This window comes from Globicephala melas, chromosome 12, assembly GCF_963455315.2.
Source record: "Globicephala melas chromosome 12, mGloMel1.2, whole genome shotgun sequence".
In the NCBI taxonomy this organism is placed as follows: Eukaryota; Metazoa; Chordata; class Mammalia; order Artiodactyla; family Delphinidae; genus Globicephala; species Globicephala melas.
Genome location: NC_083325.1, coordinates 28,394,193 through 28,409,530, shown reverse-complemented (window position 1 = coordinate 28,409,530; position 15,338 = coordinate 28,394,193). Strand labels below are relative to the sequence as shown.

The following is a 15,338-nucleotide window of genomic DNA, read 5'->3' as shown; positions in this document are numbered from 1 at the left end:
AAAAAAACTTACCTTAACTAAGGCGACCCTTTCATTAGTTTAGACAAAAATAAAATACAAATAGGAAGAGAATTTACAGGGGAGCAGTTTTCCTGCAACACTTCTCAGCAATCAAGAGACTGACTCTGTCAGTCAGCTCAACATGTAGTCAGTTTTTTATCCAAGATGACAATTCACTTCTATGACTTCATCTTCAGTTCCCCAGGCTATTAAGTTTTTCCCATCTCTGGCACAAACTTTATTTCAGTTTAAAAATATATTAACTATCTGTTTACTATGTGCAAAGCTATTTTCTAGGTGTTTGGTTTTCCTTACCCATCTCATTCTATGGTCTACTATTAAGTATTATCAAACTAAAAACATACTAAACAATGTACAAATGTCACTTGGCTCAAAGAATGTATTAAGTACACTTCCATTAAAAGCACAGGAAAGGGCAAAAAGTTCTTCAGAGAATGAAAAATATACCTAAACTTAAGTATATTAAATCAGAATCATAAAATTTCATAAAAAATAATGCAGGTAATCTATTACAAGCAACAGATTTTAGAAGACAAAATATAACTTTCTCTTCAAGTACTGTATTCATTGCTGGAAAAATGTTAGGACATATTAATGAAAAAGCAATAGGACACCTAAACATTCATGAGTTTGTTTGCTTTATGTACTAAAAATGCTTCCTCGTGGTCCACTATAGCCTTGCAACTCAAAGTGTGCCCAGGGTCCAGAAGCACCATCCTTACCTGGGAGCTTGTTAAAAATGTAGATTCTCAGATTCACCCCCCAACCTGCAGAATCAGAATCTGCATTTAAAGATGATTCCAAGGTGATTCCTATGCACATTTAAGTTCGAGAAGCACTTTCTCTACAACATGGCTCTTAACTCAGGTCCTAAGGGCAACATGAGTTTCACAAATTCCCTGAAATTTCATGCAGAACTTTCTGTGAGTGAATATACATACATTTTACTGGGTAAAGGCTCCATATTTTTTATCAAACTCTCACAGGAATATAACGATCTCCAAATAGATTAAGAACTACTAGATTCTATGGCACAGTTTAAAAGTCAAAATATTTCAAAAACTATTTACGCTACTCTCAATGAGGTCTGTTGAAGAATGACAAGAATGAAGGTCAGAACGTCACAGTGGGTCACGGAAGACCTTATCTGAAGAATTTATTCACACCATGCAAGAACTATGCCAAGAAACCAGTTTGGAGACATCTAAATAAATAATTCTCTACATGAGGTTTGAGATTAAGAATGTGCACTTGAAGAAGATTCAAACTGAGAAGTAAATAAATATAAGGTAGGATTTTTTTTTTAAGATAGGATGCCATTAGATGACAGCAAAGTGCTGAATTCTTGTTGTAAGAGCTCAATCAGCAAATCTCTAATACAAATTCTGTTTGATTTGGGATACAGAACCATTTTAAAATGTTAACTTCCAAGTACATTCCTACAATATTTCCTTTATGAGGGATCCCAACATGTTTTACTAGTCGTACTTTCTTCATCCTCTTTGGACCTCAGAAGACAAAACAATGAAGAAATATGGCACAAAAATTAAAAAGGACTTGCCCAGGATCTTCAGTGAGCTAATGATAAACAGTAGCTCATATCCAGAAGGTTCTCACTAATATATGAGAACTGTGTACGTTTCATGCTTTCATCTTATCACATAACCATCTCTTTGGGGTGTGTATTATCCAGGGGCACAGACAATGTTTAACTTGTTTCCTTAAGCCAGAGTGCCTGATAGAATTTAATTTCCTTAATGGGCAACCAAAATGTAAGTTTAAAATGTTAACTGGATTTATCTTGATCCTGATGTTTTATTGTACTATTACTGTAATTTTTCATCTGTGATGGGTCTAATCCCTGACAATCTGATCTCTAGGGTGGATCCACATCCAACCATAGCAGTCATTCCAGGCAAGAGAGAATGCTAAAAAATATTCAGGGGATCAAGATTACCCTAAGATTACAAAGTTAGACAGTGAAAAGTTTGGGGCTGTATTTTGGCATGGAGAGGAGAGTAAGAAGGTTAGTAAGTGCACAACAAAGAACAATGATGGAGAAGAAACACTGAACCCAGTTTTATCTGGAGAAATGAAACAATGAAAAGGAGACAAATACTTAAAGATAAAACAGATTACTGAGAACAGGAGTAAATGGTTCCTTGCACATGTCAGTGAGCATTTGATAATGTAAATAATATGATCATTAATGACAATTTTTACAGTAAAATAAAATAAAATGGCAAAACCAACATCTGAATGCAGTCTGTAAGTCTGCAAAGCTCATGCACCTAACCACTATACTCACAAAAAACTGATCCAGTTTATGCAAATGATAAGTAGTTCAAAAATGTTTTAACTGGAAATCTCAAATGTCATAGTAGTTTTATTTTTAAAAACACATTAAACATATTTCCAACAACAAAGAAGGATATAAAAAAATGTACTAGTTAAGCCACTTAATCTTATTCTTTACCTGAAAGTGTCATAGAACTAAGAGGTTAGGGATATATCACAAAATTCCCAGATACCCTATAATTACTCATACATTTATTTCCTCCAGAAATGTGTTCTCAACTTTCTGGAACCTTTTTACAATTTCAATCTGAACCATTTCTCAAGCCTAAGAAATCTCTGTTTACTCCTACTGTTTAAAGTAACATCTTTTATTTGTCTGAAGTAACTTTGTTCCAGCTTCAGTGGAGATTATCTATTAATAGATCTCTTTCTCTAAGTCAGGTAAACTCTACTCTTCCCTTAATGTAGTACCCAGTCAGTATACAATCAACAAACCCTGAAACTTAAAAAAAAAAAAAATGGATGAGTATATTTAAAGTCTAAAGAATTAGAATCTAAGATATCTTAGTACATCTTCAGTTTCCTTAAATCAGGGAACATTTGTATTTAAAATGATATTTAATATCCAGAAGATAACACAGCTATGTTATATGGATAAATTCTTCATCACATCTCAAACATACCATATTGAAACGTAACAACAGGTTCACTTCCCCGGTTCAAATGTTAGTTACCTCTTCATCATCTTCCTCATCTTCAACATCCAGAATTCCTGAATCCTGTTCAGACTTGGGGCTAGTGCTTCCTATCTCTGTATCAAAAATTGTATATGCATCTTTCTTAGGTTTTCTCTTGCTACCTATTCTGGGTTGTTGCAAGATGATGTTATCCAGGTTTCTTTGTTGTTGGGCCTAGGATAGAAACACATACACGCAAATAAACAAAAAAAGAAACAAAAGAAACAGAACTTAATTAAGTATTCAAAGAACTTCTAATTTTGAACTAATTGGTATCTTAAAAAAATACAACAAAATCCCTTAATACATAAAGTTTTAGTGCCAGAAATAAAACCAAACATATTAATGTATAGATTTTTAACCCTGGAGCTACCTATCTTTATTCGTTTCCCCAGTTTCCATAGAAAAAGAGATAATCAGTCAATATTATCATGAGACTTTTCAAATACAAACACTAAGTCATCACAAAAAAGAAATCTACTGATTTGTACCTAAGTAGCCAAAAGATTAGTAAAAATGACTGAATATTTATCTCTTGAAAGATAAGTGCTATACTAGAACCACTGTGGTTGGGAGAAGAGGGACAGGAGCCTTTAAGCTTAGGGGACTCTTAGAAACACATATGTGGATACAAGAGACAAATAAATTTTAATCAGGATAATAAAATATCTTAATAGAGTAATCTGAACTAACTAGTTAAACAGGATTTCATGAGCTTAGTCTGTGGAAAACAGAGTTTTAAGCATTTCTTTTTCTAAACTTTTATAGAAAAGTATAATTCCCTCAACTTAACAAAATAGACTCAAATGATGGTGTGGTTTCCATAGATCCAAAGAGGTGGAAAGTGTGACTATACAGACTCAACAAAAGAAGCTAAACCAAAGTATTAGAGCTGGAAGGGACCTTAGTCACCACTCAGGAAATAGACTAGAAGACAAAGGATTTGTTTGAAGCTACAAGGCTAGTAAGTGATAAATCAGAAGCCCAAAGTGTGATCTCCTAAATTCCATATCAGTGATCTTCCCACTATACCAACAGTCCCTCAAAGCATGACGAAAATGTTTCCCCAAAAAAAAGAGTTCTGTGGTCAAATAAACGGGAAACACTGCATGTTATACAAGCCTTCTTGTAGATATACGATGCACATTAACAGAATAAAAACTGGGAGAAGTCCTATTTTAAGGAAACTTCTTTAATATGGTTTAACCCAGCACATTCCAAAAGTATTTCACAGTGGAACTTTCCTTTTCAGAAGAAATAATACTAATACTTAGTATCATCTGAAGATACAAAGCTTAAGAAATGTGACCTCCCAGAATATACATTGCTTAATCAATATATGATGTTTCTACTCAGTGACAAGTAGAAATTAGTTCAGGAGAAAAATCAGAATCTCCAAATATTCTGAATGAGATTAAGGAATTCTAGATAAATATTCAGTATAAGGTGTTAGTCCAGGTACTGGTTAAATGAGACAATTATAACAAGACAGAGAAAAACTTGAACTATGTGAGCTAGTTTCTGCCAAGAAAATGAAAAGAATCTACATTCCAGAGATTTGAATCAATGGACTAACTTGTTTCTCTGCATAGTACTTGTTAATATTTTGGTTTGACTTACATAAAATACATGGCTTCAGTAACAAAACTGAGAGAGAAGGTATCCAAGCACATTTATGTTTGTACACAAGACATACATACCCTCCAAGCATTTGAGACCTCAAATTAGATAGAACACTCTACTTCTCTCAAAAGTAAGAAGTTCTCCCCCACTTACTTCCAATGCAAACCACACAAAAAGGGATCCAGGACTCTAGAAATCTAACGCTTTCATATTTAAAAAAACAAGCTCTCAACTAGAGAGTAATCACTTGTCTCTTTATCCTCTCTTTCAGTACAGCAAAACCAAAAGCTTTCATAAGTTGGTCTTATTTTATTGAATCCAAAGTTAAATATTTTTCCTTCACAATCACTAAAATACTATCAGTGTACCAAAAGCAATCAAAAGGAGCCACACTTAAGCACTATCATTTATACTTGAAATGATACAAATCTGAAAGTATCCTATGGAAGTAATTTTAGATCATCTATGATTTGTTCTTTTTAGGTGTGTCTGGTTTACCAATCAATTTGATGGAGCGCAAAGCAGTTTAGGCCAAATCAGCAAATTAAAATAGCAAACCCTATGCTAGAAATGAGAGCACGGCAAGTTTTATTCCAAGTCTCTATGAGAACCCGGGCTCTCTGTCAAAATTATCAAGGCTTCTCCAGTCTATAAATGAGCAGTCAGGGCAGATCTGCCAAGAAAGAACTGGCCAAGTTGGAAATACTAAAACAGGTAGAACAACTAAATAAATACTCAGTTATAACCCATTAGGAAGCAAAGGAAAACTACCATCTATTCAAAATGTATACTATGGGACTGGCAGGAAGTGGAGAAGAGTAAACGTAGATATAAATATGTAAATATATGCAATATATATTAAAATTAACATGTGACTCTAAGTCCATAAAAAAATAATAATAATAAAAGCTCTTCAGAGCTCTTTTCTAACATGCTAAGCCACCTCACCAGGACCATTTATTCTGTCCCTCCAAAGACAACCTTGGAGCCAAAGAAGCAGCTACTGATTTCTGCTGCCTAGGTTGGTAGAGGTAAAAGGGTATCAAGCACACAAATAGGCTTAAGAAAGCATTTAGGCTTTTTTTTTTCTTGGTTGTTCATTCTCTTTGTGAATAATCTTTACACATTTACCCACCTCTTCCTCAAGATTCCTCACATGTGTTCTTCTCTGGTTTCCTAATATACAGAAATTAAGCAAGGTTTATTCCTCAGCCCCTACTCTTCTACCACTCTTTCCCCTCTCCCAAGATCCAATAGCATATCTCTAGTTTCGTATTACTACTGTGTGTTCTACCATCACTTCACTTCCAACATACCTAAAATGGAACTCATCGCCTTCTCATTAATATTCCCATGCATATTGCAGCCAGGCTCTTCTTAAACCACATCATTCATCACACCAATTAAACATGAGGTAAACTGGGGAAAACAATTTGAACAAGTACAAATTCAAACTCCATAATCTTATCACTAAGACTCCACAATAATGGAAGCTGAACTTAATTTTCCAATGTATTATCCAATACTCTCCAACGTGAATCTTCTACTTGGATCAGAATCTACCTCATAATATACTAAAAATATTTCCACTACTGTATCTTTGCTTATGCCATTTCCCTTCTAGATGACCTCTCCCTGCCTGTATCCAACCTTTCCTCCAAAACCCAAGTGAAATTATTCTTCCTTTAGGAAGCCTCCTCTCACTGTTCTAACTCACAGTGTTTTCTCTCTGTATCCCTACTTTCAGTCAAACATGTATTGAATATCTACTTGGCACCAGATATTGCACTGAGTATACAAAGAATAAGATGGATTCTCTGACTCTTGAACCTCACATCATTCTATTGTAAGAAGTAGGTAAGCAATTGAGGGGCTGAAATTCAGTGCAAAGAGTATAAAGATAGAAATAAATACAGGTGCAGTGATTAGACAAAGGAGAAAGTAATCATATCTGCTTGTAGGGATGTAAGAGGAAGAGGTAGCAAACTGTGCTCTTAAAAGATGAATATGGGGCTTCCCTGGTGGCGCAGTGGTTGAGGGTCCGCCTGCCGATGCGGGGGGCGCGGGTTTGTGCCCCGGTTCAGGGGGGATCCCACGTGCCGCAGAGCAGCTCGGCCCGTGGGCCATGGCCGCTGGGCCTGTGCGTCTGGAGCCTGTGCTCCGCACCGGGAGAGGGCCGTGGCGGTGAGAGGCCCGCGTACCGAAAAAAAAAGATGAATATGATTTTTCCAAAGGGAAGTACATAGAAAGGGTAACCATTCCAGAAGAAAGAAACCAGATGAGAAAAGACCACCACATGTGAAATAACATTATCCACACAAGGAATAATTAATTTTGTATAAGAACATAGGTTATGAAGGACTAACAAGAGATAAAGTTAAAGATGCCATACAAGGCAGTTTCAAGGTTAGCTAGTAGGCAATGGAGAAACAACAGAAGAATGTGAGCAGGGGAAGAACAGGATCAGCTTTACAATTTAGGCAAATCCCCTAGGAGCGGAGGAATGGTCAACTAGGAGAAGATAAAAAATAGAAACAGGAAAACCAATATACATCATGAAAGGAGTCCAAATAACAATGATGAGGACTTGAATTAAGGTAGCAGCAGCTACAGAAAAAGTAGAAGCAACAGAATTTACTGATTTAAATGTAGTATATGGGAGAGGGAAAGGAAATAAAAATAACTCCAAGTATTCTGGTCTTTATGACTAGATGGTGGGATCATTCTAAACAATAGGAACCGTGGAAATAATTAGTTGAAGGTAGGATAGAGAAGATGAGTTCAATAAACCTGTCAGATATCCAAGTAAAAAATAACAGTATGGCACTTCAGTGTATAACTCTTCTCTTCTTTAGGACAGGAAACATACTTCACCATTATGAGAATCCCACAAGCTCAGATACAGTGACACATACACAGTAAATTCAGATAAATGTTTACTATATAAAGGCAAAAGATAACAAAAGAAACTTATTTAAGAATGAGATTTGGCCCAATAAAAGAGAGGGATATCTGTAAAAGACATGATTTGGATATTCTCCTACCTATTAGAAGGTGGATGGGGGGGCGGGGGTGGCAACCCATAAGAATTACCTAACCTGAACTATTCACCTAAAAATGTAGCTACTAAAACTTTTACAACTGTCATTACACATGCTATTAAATAAAGTTTTGTTGTGAATACAACTTCCAAGGGTTCCTAGCAATAAGACTCTGAGTTAAAATTCTGTGAATGAAAAGCCAAAGGCTCCTTTCTTTATCAGCCCAATACTGACCTCTAGTGGACTACAAGAATACATAAAATTGAGCTTGAAAATCAGAAACAGGTTGAAAAGGGAGAGAGGTGTAGGCTTATAGGTTCAAGACCTGATATAATTAACTACATGGACTTCAATTACAGGGTGCTATACCAGAAAAGAAAAAAAGAAGAAGAAGAAAAAAAACCTTCTTGGAGTAAGACGGGTCTTTAAATCTAAGCTCTGCAACATATTAATTCCATAACCATGGGCAGGTTCTTTTCAAACCAACATCCCATCTATTAAAAAAAAAAAATAGGTTAATAAAATGTACCTCAGAACTGCAACAAGGATTAAATGAGATAATACATGTAAATTATCTTGAATTAAAAGATAAGTCAAAAGAAAAAAAAAGACACTAAAAATTTAAGTTCCACCTGTCTTCCCTCTGAATATGAGATAGGAATCTTGTTTCACCGTCTATTCTGGAAGAATTGAAGATCTAGCAATACTTAGATACATAATCATTAATGGCATCTAATACTGCTTCACACTGCCATTCTATTTTGTATTTGTGCTACATGCCAAGTATTAGATATCTGTACTGCACACCTCTTGTGCTCCATTTCAGATCTTCTCAGCCTCAGCTCTTATTCCACGTAGAACATCAGCAACCTGTTCTGGGCAGCCCTGGAAGTGTCATATAGTGTAAACTGAAACCAGCTCTAGCATTTACACCACACCTCTAGCTTCCTGCCCAGAGGTTTTTCAGACATCACAGTGTGGAATCCCACCAGAACTACTTAGCACTCATGATTCTCAACCCAGAGGTGAGGCAAACCTTGACCAAAGAACTGACAGATAAATGCTCCCCATTGCATCCCTCCCACGGTGAGCTCCATATAGCATCTTAATGGATTAAGGAACCAGACTGCCCTACAGTGTACCACTGTAGTTACTCTACAATTTTTCTTTTCACTCCTCCTGACCCTTATGCTTGTATACGCCACTCAAACACCAACTCCTCAGGTTTCTCCAAGGAAATCAAGGTTAAAATAATATCCCATACAAAAATACAATGAAGTAGGATTATGACCCCATATCTGAAGGATGTCCATGAAAATAACTGGCAAGACCAAGATATAAAGACTCCAAAGCTACCATCTTCACTTCTCACCAATCAAAAGAACTACAAGACCTGTAATTTCAAAGAGGTTTCTTCATGCTTATTAGCACTAGCTCTGGCAACTAGTATTCTTTGGTGACTAGCTCCAATATCAGATCTTGTTCAAACAAAATAAAAACAAAACAAGGATAGTGAGTTAAAATGAAGGAAATAGAACATATCAAGACCATATCCAAAAAGTTATTTACATATTAGTGTACATAGGGGTGTATACATGCATTATATATGTGTATTTTGTGTAATATTTTTAAAAAGAGATAAAGTTTTTCATACAACTTAATCAGGTTCCAAAGAATTTCCATCAGTAGAATGAGAAATCTAGGATTATGATATTCATAGAAATTTTTTTTTAAATGGAAAAAGGTGTTCACTATATCGTCTTCAACATTATAACTGAGATCCTTAGCTGTTTGAAAGTCTACAGTTCATATTTAAACGTATAGGGCTTCCTTGGTGGCGCAGTGCGTTGAGAATCTGCCTGCTAATGCAGGGGACACGGGTTCGAGCCCTGGTCTGGGAGGATCCCACATGCCGCGGAGCAACTAGGCCCATGAGCCACAACTACTGAGCCTGCGCGTCTGAAGCCTGTGCTCTGCAACAAGAAAGGCTGCGATAGTGAGAGGCCCGCGCACCGCGATGAAGAGTGGCCCCCGTTTGCCACAACTTGAGAAAGCCCTGGCACAGAAACGAAGACCCAACACAGCTCTAAATAAATAAATAAATTTAAACCTATATTTCATAGAGGGGAAAAAGTCTTTGCACTAAAAAAATTCATTTCAACAAGATGTACTAGACGTAGTGTATTACAATTTGTATAAAGCAATAGTAAAAGTTAAAAGAATTCTCTTGTGAATTAGGATAATCCCAACTTTTTAAATACTATCTTTTTCTTTCGTCAACATATATACACCACAAGCACAATGTTAATTGTAGTTAACTGTAAATTACAAAATAAACATAAAGAAAAAAATGGAAAAAAAAATCTAAAATTTCCATTCAGTAATAATCAGTTACTTGATGAATTACAACCCAGCCTATTTTCTGTACATATATAAAGATTTCTCTTTTTGCTCATCTGTATTTTCTATTTATCTGCATAATTGCTAATACATTTATATTGGTATGCCAAAAAGTATCATACTTAAGTTTTTAAATCTGCTTTTTGCTCAAAAATATTTCCCAAATATCTTTCTTGACAAATAAAAATACTTACGATAATACTTGCATTGTACTACATTTCAAAGAATGGATATTTATTTGAATATATTCTACTATAGGACATGTATATTGCTTCTAATATTTTTCTATTTAATAACTGCTGCAAAGACTAACTCCAGAGCTAAAATTATGTGGATATCCTTAATTATTTTATTAGAGGAAGAAAACTACTCCCTCATATGATTATTCACCCCAACTCAACTTTTCAGTACAATTTATCTTTTCCCAATTTGTTTTATTTTAAATGTCTGCAAAATGAATATAATTTCATGGTTTAAAAAATCTAGTAATACTGAAAGTATTGTAATAAAAAACAGTAGACTCCCTCTTATGCCTTTTTCAATCCCCAATCCTGCTCTGTAGAGTTAATATTTTTATACCCGTGTTTCTAATAATACTCTTAATTTCTGTTAAAAACTTAGATCATTTAAAAATATAGACTCCCTTACACTACTGCTTCTTAAATTATATTCTCAACAAAGTATTTTAAGTAAAAGCAATAATCAATATTAATCATCATGTCATGTAACCAAACCATCTTACTACAGAGTCAAGTATATATGCAATGATTACATAGTTGATTATAGTTCCTTTCTGGTACAGCTTTTTGTTTTTCTTGGAGTTTCAAATTGCCTACATTTTCAAAAAATTCTCTAATATTCTAGCTACAACAATCTTGATTTTTTCCAAAAAGCTCATCATAATAGACATTCTATCCAAACCTTATTATTCCTAAAGGCATAACTTGGGGTGATTGTCCTATAAGTCCTATAGTAGTCTATATTCAAATAAACATCCATTCTTTGAAATGTAGTACAATGCAAATATTATTGTTAAGTATTTTTATTTGTTGAGAAAGATATTTGCGAAATATTTTTGAGCAAAAAGCAGATTTAAAAACTTAAGTATGGGGGCTTCCCTAGTGGCGCAGTGGTTGAGAGTCCGCCTGCCAATGCAGGGGACACAGGTTCGTGCCCCGGTCCGGGAGGATCCCACATGCCGTGGAGCGGCTAGGCCTGTGAGCCATGGCCGCTGAGCCTGCGCGTCCGGAGGCTGTGCTCCGCAACGGGAGAGGCCACAACAGTGAGAGAGGCCCGCATACTGCAAAAAAAAAAAAAAAAAAAAAAAAACAACTTAAGTATGATACTTTTCGGCATACCAATATAAATGTATTAGCAATTATGCAGATAAATAGTCATTCTGAAGGGGACTTACTTTCATTTCAGTTTCAATAATTCCATATCTATATTTCACTTAATCCAGACTCTCATTTTGTTGGCACGCATCTTCAGATAATTCTTAAGAATTAAGAATTAAATTTCTTGAATTCTTCCATTCTAAAAATGACTTTAATCCTTCTCCAAATAAACTATAGAGTTCAAGGTTGACAATAATTTTCCCTTAGGTTATTGAAGGCATTCCTCACACTACTGTCCTATATTACCCCCTATTGCTAGTGGAAAAAGCAATGATATATTGATCTTCATTCCTTTATATATTACTTTTTCTGTCTGGAAGCTTTTCAAACCTTTTACTGTATATGTTCTCAGTTTCTCAGGGGATGTACCTTGGTGTAGGTCTTTAACTTATTCATTATACTCAATAAGCAATACAAGTGCAAGTCCTGAGATTTTCTTATATTAATGCTCTGATGATTTTCTCCCCTTGTCTAGAACTCCTAATCGATACTAAATTCTCATATAACTCCTCCTGATGATCTTTGTTTTTTTTAATTGAAGTATAGCTGATTTACAATGTTGTGTTAGTTTCTGGTACACAGCAAAGCGATTCAGTTACACATATTTATATATATTTGTTTTCATATTCTTTTCCATTATGGTTTATTATAGGATATTGAATATATTTCCCTGTGCTATACAGTAGGACCTTGTTTATCTATTTTATGTATAGTAGTTTGTATCTGCTAATCCCAAACTCCTAATTTTCCCTCCCCAATCCCCTTTCCCCTTTGCTAACCATAAGTTTGTTTTCAATGTCTGTGAGTCTGTTTCTGTTTCAAAAATAAGTTCATTTGTGTCATATTTTAGATTCCACATATAAGTGATATTATACAGTATTTGTCTTTCTCTTTCTGACTTACTTCACTTAGTATTATAATCTCTAGGTCCATCCTGTTGCTGCAAATGGCATTATTTCATTCCTTTTTTATGGTTAAGTAGTATTTCATTGTGTATATATACCACATCTTCTTTAACCATTCATCTGTTGATGGACATTTACATTGCTTCCATGCCTTGGCTATTGTAAATAGTGCTGCTATAAACATTGGGGTGCATGTACCTTTTCAAAGTAGTTTTCGTCTTTTCCAGATATATGCCCAGGAGTGGGATTGCTGGACCATATGGCAACTCTACTTTTAGTTGTAGTTTTGCTGCATTTCTCTAATCATTAGCAATGTTGAGCATCTTTTCATGTGCCTAGTGGCCATCTATATGTCGTCTTTGGAGAAATGGCTATTTAGGTCTTCTGCCCATTATTTGATTGGGTTGTTTGTTTTTTTGTTATTGAGTTGTATGAGCTGTTTGTATATATGGAAAATTAACCCTTTGTCAGTTGCATCATGTGCAAACATTGTCTCCTAGTCCATAGGATTTTTTTGTTTTGTTTATGGTTTCCTTTGCTGTGCAAAAGCCTATAAGTTTGATAAGGTCCCATTTGTTTATTTTTGCTTTTATTTCTATTGCTTTGGGAGACTGACCTAAGAAAACATTGGTACACCTCCTGATGATCTTTGTAATATTTTTCTATAACAAACTTAATTTTTGAGGATACCAATGAATTTTTCTGACATATTATTTTGTTTTCTGCATTATTTGCTCCATCTAGGTACTTTTTATTGTTGTTACTTCTTTTCTCATATTGGTATTTTTATCTCTCTCTTTCCAGTTGGATATTTTCCTCAAATATCTATTGATCCTTGGCCAGTTATTCATATTTAATAATAAATCACTTAAGAGTTTACAGGAAGGTCTATGGGCATAGGAAGATTTGTCAAGTAGCAAGCTTCACTTTAGGGAATTCTACAAAGGAAATCAACTCTTTGATGGGGAAATCCAAATGGCACTTTGTGGCAGTCCTTTATTAATTTCTCTAGAAAAGAATTTTCCAATCTCCCACTTAAGAATATAAGTACAAATATTCCATGCAAGGGAGAGGAGAAGTAGAGGAATTAACTGCTTTATACCCACATCATCTATAATAATTCACACCTCCAAAGATTCAGCTTGTCTGGAGTTGTCTGTATTGAACTGTTTCCTCCATTCCAAATGAACCTGTTTATACTTTCAGTTGTGGCTTAATACACCCTGCTATATATAGTGGTAACTATGTATATTTACCACTCTTCCCTCCACTTTCTTTTTTTACCTTCCAGCTATATTACTGACATGTAATTAATACAGAAGTTAACATTAAACAACGTGCTGACTTGACACACGTATATATTGCAAAATGACTACCAGAGTAAGTTACCTTATATCTCTATCCCCTCGCATAATTATCATTTTTGTATGTGGTGATAACATTTATGACCTACTCTCTTAACAACTTTCAAGTATATAATAAAGTATTGTTAATTATAGTGACCATGCTGTATATTAGATCTTCAAAACTTACTCATCTTATAGCTGTAAGTTCATATCCTTTGACCAACATTTCCTTATTTCCTCCACCTCCCAGTCCCTGGCAACCACCATTCTACTCTATTTCTATGAGTTTGGGTTTATCGATTCAACATCTAAGAGACACCATGCAGTTTTTGTTTTTCTCTATCTGACTTACTTAACTTAGCATAATGTCCTCAAGGTCATTCCATGTTTTGCAAAAGGTACGATTTCCTTGTGTCATGGCTGAAACACAGATATATAGATATACATATAGGTATATATAGATATATATTCTTTATCTGGTTATCTGTCAATGAACACTTAGGTTGTTTCTGTATCTTGGCTACTGTGAATAAAGCCTCCAGCTTTGTTCTTTCTTAGAATCACTTTTCTATCCAGGGTTTTTTGTGGTTCCATACAGATTTTAGAATGTTTTTTCCTATTTTTTAGAAAAATTCCATTGGAAATTTGATAGGAATTTCATATAATCTGTAGGTCACTTTGGGTATTACAGACATTTTAACAATATTAATTCTTCTGATCCATAAACATGGGATATCTTTCCATTTATTTGTGCTTCTTCAATTTCTTTCATCAATGTCTTATAATTTTCAGTGTACAGATATTTCACCTCCTTGGATACATTTATTCCAAAGTATTTTTTTATGTTTGATGCTATTATAAATGAGATTGTTTTATTTCTTTTACAGATAGTTCACTGTTAGTGTATAGAAATGCAACTGATTTTGTGTATTGATTTTGTCTCCTACAACATTATTGTATTTATTTATTAGTTCCGGTTTTTTTACGGAGTCTTTAGGATTTTCTACATATAAGATCATATCATCTGTAAATAGAGAATATTTTACTTATCCTCTTTCAATTTGGATACATTTTATTTCTTTTTCTTGAATAATTTCTCTTGCTAGGATTTCCATTACTCAGTTGAATAGGAGTGGTGAGAGTGGGTACTCTTGTCTTCTTCCAGATCTTAGTGGGAAAGATTTCAGCCTTCCCCACTGAGTATGATGTTAGCTGGGGATTTGTCATATATGGACTCTATTATGTTGAGATATATTTATTCTATTCTAATTTGCTGAGAGTTTTACTGATGAAAAGATGATAAATTTTGTTAAGTGCTTTTTCAGAATCTATTGAGATGACCATATAATTTGTATCTTTTCTCCTACTAATGTGGTATAGCACATTAATTGATTTGCGTATGTTGAACCATTCTTGCATCCCAGGAATAAATCACACTTGATCATGATGCATGATACTATTAATATACGGTTGATTTCTGCTTGCTCGTACTTTGTTGACAGTTGTTGCACCTCTATTTACCAGGAATACTGGCCTGTAGTTCTGTTTTCTAGTAGTGCCCTTAACTGGC

General features: G+C 34.7%; 1 protein-coding gene across 8 annotated transcripts in view; it reads right to left on the bottom strand.

The window, feature by feature from the left end:
- The window catches only part of EXOC6B (exocyst complex component 6B), a 708,873-nt gene that overhangs the window by 433,483 nt on the left and 260,052 nt on the right, over positions 1 to 15,338 (bottom strand). For 7 of the 8 annotated variants that reach the window (XM_030877541.2, XM_060309972.1, XM_060309975.1 and 4 more), the window contains one exon: positions 3,054 to 3,230. The exons of the other annotated variant lie outside the window; for it this stretch is intronic. In XM_030877541.2, coding sequence (XP_030733401.1) covers positions 3,054 to 3,230 — 177 coding nt within the window. The remainder of the gene's footprint in view (positions 1 to 3,053; positions 3,231 to 15,338) is intronic. 8 annotated transcript variants of the gene reach the window in all.